The sequence below is a fragment of the Arachis duranensis genome, chromosome 8 (genome assembly GCF_000817695.3).
Source record: "Arachis duranensis cultivar V14167 chromosome 8, aradu.V14167.gnm2.J7QH, whole genome shotgun sequence".
NCBI classification, from domain to species: Eukaryota; Viridiplantae; Streptophyta; class Magnoliopsida; order Fabales; family Fabaceae; genus Arachis; species Arachis duranensis.
In genome coordinates, this window is record NC_029779.3 from 39,386,691 (window position 1) to 39,391,388 (window position 4,698).

Genomic DNA, 4,698 nt, shown 5'->3' on the forward strand with positions numbered 1-4,698 from the left:
TTGAACCTTAAATGTTTTTTTAAACTATTAAATTTTTAGTTTTATGAATTTGATAACCAGTTTAGTTTTTCACTTTTTCAGGACCTTGATCAAATGAGAAACCAGGAAAAAAAAGTAGTTGAGAAGCAAGGCAAGTATAATAGACATTGAAATGGTATAATAAAACATCAAAATTCTAATTAGAAGCAACAATTATGTTTCTACCACTCATGTGCCTTAATTAATGAATACAATACCCACAGCAGTGGCAATGTGGCATAACGCAGAAAACGAGTTGAATTAAACAAATAAATGATTTGAATAAAGAGAAAGGTTTAATTTTAACGTTTACAAGACAAAATTTCTAAATAATTTTAATTTAAAAGTTCTTATTTACATCAATAATTCAATCACAATAAAATTAAGATTTAGGTAATATGTACCTTAAGAGCACAAGATTGCTAGTAATAGAAAATTTTAAATATTTTATTTTATTAAATATATAATAAATATATTAAATTTAATTTTTATATCTTTTTTCATAAAGACTTTTTTAATTGGTAAATAAAATCTATAAAATTAACTATTTTTGTTGACGATGACATGTAATACATATATATTGCTGATATCTAATTAAACTTTTTTTTATCTTAACAATACTATTTTATTTAATTTTTTCTTACAATTGAATCATCACTAAAAATTCTTTATTTTTTATGATTAAAGGTATTATTCTTCTAATATTCTCCTGATACACATCTTACAATACTTAGCTTGGAAAGATGGTGGTCCTACCTAAATTATAATTTTTTTTCGCACATTTAAATTTGATCTACGGTTGAAATGGACATTTAACCATTAATTTTTTTTTAAAAAAAGTTATTTAATATTCATACAACCAAATTTGTATATAAATTTTTAGGCACTCATAACTCAACTATGGTCATTCATTAATGGTATTTTCTCCCAATTTATCGATTTCCTTCACCTTAAAATTCTTATCGAAAAAATCTAGAAAATTAGTAGATTTTGTAATTTTTAACCATCAATTAATTATATTTAATAGTATAAAATTATTCAATTTTCTTTTAAACAAAATTTAACAAAAGTACTTATCCTTAGCGCTCCTCATTTGTATAACCTCTCAAATGTCTTAATTTAAAGACAAAAATATCACTAGTAAACAAATGCCTTCAACTTTTCATTTTCTTTTCTTCTTTTGGATCGCAAAATGCCTTCAACTTTATGACCCCCACAGCATAATTCATAGTCCTCCTCATCTTTATTGAATTTAAAACCCACCCATCTCCAAAGCTACCTTTCTCCATGTCAGAAAATTCCTTCTCTCCTTAAGATTACACTCACACTCACAATCACAGTCACACCTAAGCAACATCGATCATGTCCTCCAAAAATAGTAGAATCCATCATCACAACAACAATGTTGTAGAAGACCACAACCATGACTCACTAATATACCAAACATACCCTTGCGGATACTATGTCCAGAGTCCCTCCACTCAAAACGACGCCGAATCGACCTTTCACTCTCCAATCCGGTCCGAAACCAACCCAACAAACGAATACGACCCGGCAGGCCGGTTCGCCCTCTGTCGCTACTCCTCCAGAGGATCCAGCCATTCTTTCTTGCACCACAAGAAAGTGTCTTATGATAGTAGCCACGACACGGTCGCCACTGGGGACGTTAACCGGTTGGTTATTATAGATGGCCCCGGCGGCCACGAGGACGAGGAGGAGGAAGAGGAAGAGAGAGGATTGTTTTACCATGAGTATTATGATGGGGCGATGAAGAAGAAAGGAGGGTGGGAGAGGTACTTTTCTTATAAGAACTCGGATTCATGGGCGTGGATTTCGTTGCAGATGAGTTGGAGGGTTTTGGTGAGTTTGGGAGTTGCATTGCTTGTGTTCTATATTGCTACAAAACCTCCTTCGCCCAACGTCTCCCTTCAGGTATGTTATACAATAATACTCTCTGCTCTTTTTCATGGTTATGCCCATTTACTTTATTTTCTTTTATCTTATGTATAATATTATCAAATCATTAGTTATGTTCTTAATTATGAATGTGTTTGAGAATTATTTGCGTACTCTCTCTTTGTGTATTAATTAAGAGTAATAATTAATCAAAAATGTTTGGGAGCTAAAGTTTGAAAAGCAAAAGTAGCTATAACTTGCTAACTATTTTTGACCTGCTTTGTTTGTATTTATTAATTATTGCAGAAATAAATCTGTAATATTAAATCTAAATATATAATTTTAGGTTTATATACATAAAATTTAAATGTTAAATTAAATAAAATTATTTTAGATTAAGAATATTCTTTTTTTTTTAAAATATAAAGAAAGTGAAGCACAAAAAAATAAAAAATAAATTATAACTCTAATTTTTTAGTCATCTTTAACATTGTTATTAATAATTATAGAATCAATACAACTCCATTCGTTACGATTTTCATGGATATGGCAACGGTTTCTACAACACTACTTGATACTTTATTTTAAAAAAAAAATTAGATTTTTTTCTAACTATACTCTATACTAGAAATGGCAATAGGTCTCCATGAGACTCCTCTCTTGCCCTCATCTATATTTAGTAAAATACCCTCTATTTTCGTTCTATTTTCGTCACGAATTTTCATTTATTTTTTTTCGCGGGAGAGATGAATACCTATAGATATCCATAAATAATTGGATGTTATTAAATTTTAATTTTTTTAAAAAAATTAACACAATCATAATAAAATTTTATATAATTCAATTAAATATATCAAATCAAACATAATTTAAACACAACTTTAACATAATAATATAAAGATAAATTTTTTAACATATAAATTAAAATAAAATAAATTAGAGTTACTTATATAAGTTACTGGTATTTTTACCCGTAATAACATTACGGAAATATAAATTTTTTAAAACTACGGTCCACTTTATTCTGATAGTATAGATTATGCATGGCACAAAAAATTATAAAATCAAACTACTTTTACCAAAAAAAAGTTGTTGAAGGTTGTGGTAGGCTTAGAGAAGGGGGGTTGAATCTATGCCTTCTTTTTAATTGCTGTTATGACCCTTTTTAGACAGAATTACAATTCTGATTCTGTTTGAACTCGGCAGCAAAAATTTATGAGACAATTTATTTTTATCTCATGAATATCAGAAAACAGAACATGGCAGAGAAGAAAAAGCTAACACCAGCATGTATCCTGGTTCGGTTGTCTTGTGCTATGCAATCTACATCCAGTCTCTTCCACAACTATGGAAGAATTTCACTATAGTTAATAGTATTACATACACCAATTTCACAGGATTGACACAATCCTTTCACACTCAAGTTCTAACCTAACTTGACATTGGCTATGCTAATACCTAACTATTCACTCTTAGTGCTAACCCAACTAAGAAAGGGATACCAAACAGGTACAAGATACAAGACACTTAGCCAACCTAAAGAAATCAGAAAAATAACTCTAAGCTTTTCTCTCAAGTGTATCACTCAACCTTTTTCACTCATGGCTTTTACTTGAGCTTTCTCACAATGTCTTTTCTCACAAGAAATTACAGAAAGATAAATATAGAAAAGTACATTACAATCAGTAAAACATGAAGGAGATTGACTTCATCAGCAGCCTCTTAGCTATGCGCAAAACCAGATTCGCAAACCTCAGATGCAGTTCTTCATTATTGGCCGAATGCTTCTTTGAAAGAAAGCATTATCCAAGTAGAGGAACTTCTTAACAGAACACTGTTCTCACTCTCTGGTTTTCTCTCCTTACCTCCTGAATGAACAACAAGCTTCTTTTTATCTCCTTGCCTGTTGCTTGGTTCTTCTTCCAAATTCAACACCTTGAGCCTTGAGCTTCACCAACCCATAGATTCACTTTTTTCACCTTAATCCCCAGAGTAGAAGCTTTCCCTCTGACTTCCTCATCTTGACCGAAAGCCATAAAGCAGTAACCATAGAAATCTTCTCATGGTCAACTTGATCTTAGCCATTGAAAAACTACTTGGTCCCCAAGTATCACTTGTGACCGTAGATGTGAAGCAGAATAGGACAGAAAATAACTTTCCCTTGAATGCCATTTTCGGATAGAGCAGAGAGTTGGGAAGAAGAGATGAGACCGAGTTGCATGTATGAGGAAAAGATTTACCTATAACCTATGTAACACCCTACCATACAAAGTCTTATGCTTAAGTCATAATTCAGAGATGGCAAGGTATTACGACCTCTAAAATAAAAATTTAGTACGTATAGTAGTATGAATGATTGATTATAACTAGGAGCCTTTGTAGAAAAAGGGGTAAACAAAAACCATCGCAACTCTAAAGCGCAACACTCCGATCGACAACGTAACGAATAAGGATAAACCAACGCGAGATTATGTATATACAAAGGAGTGTCAAAAACAGGAATATCAAGACTCAAGATCCGGCTGCGAAGATAACCGGTCCGAGCATAACAATATATACATATGATAAAATAAGGAAAACCCCAAAGGAAACCCAAAGGGACACAAATATACAAAATCTATTCTCCAAAATTCTCCCATAAGAGGAGTCATCACAGTTTGTATTATTTAATGGAGATAGAAGTATCTAAGCAAAATATATAAGACCAAAACATAGCCCCGAGAACAAAGGATCTTCGCAAAGCTAGAAGTCTCCAGCATGCCTCAGCGAGAAACCTCACGTCCT

At 31.8% G+C, this 4,698-nt stretch overlaps 1 protein-coding gene across 1 annotated transcript in view; it reads left to right on the forward strand.

Annotated features, from left to right (window-relative positions):
• The first annotated feature begins 1,214 nt into the window (after positions 1 to 1,214).
• Positions 1,215 to 4,698, forward strand: part of LOC107462726 (uncharacterized) — a 9,760-nt gene continuing 6,276 nt past the window's right edge. Inside the window, exon 1 of the mRNA XM_016081354.3 lies at positions 1,215 to 1,950. Within this exon, the coding sequence (XP_015936840.1) occupies positions 1,381 to 1,950 (570 nt within the window). The 5' untranslated portion in view covers positions 1,215 to 1,380. The remainder of the gene's footprint in view (positions 1,951 to 4,698) is intronic.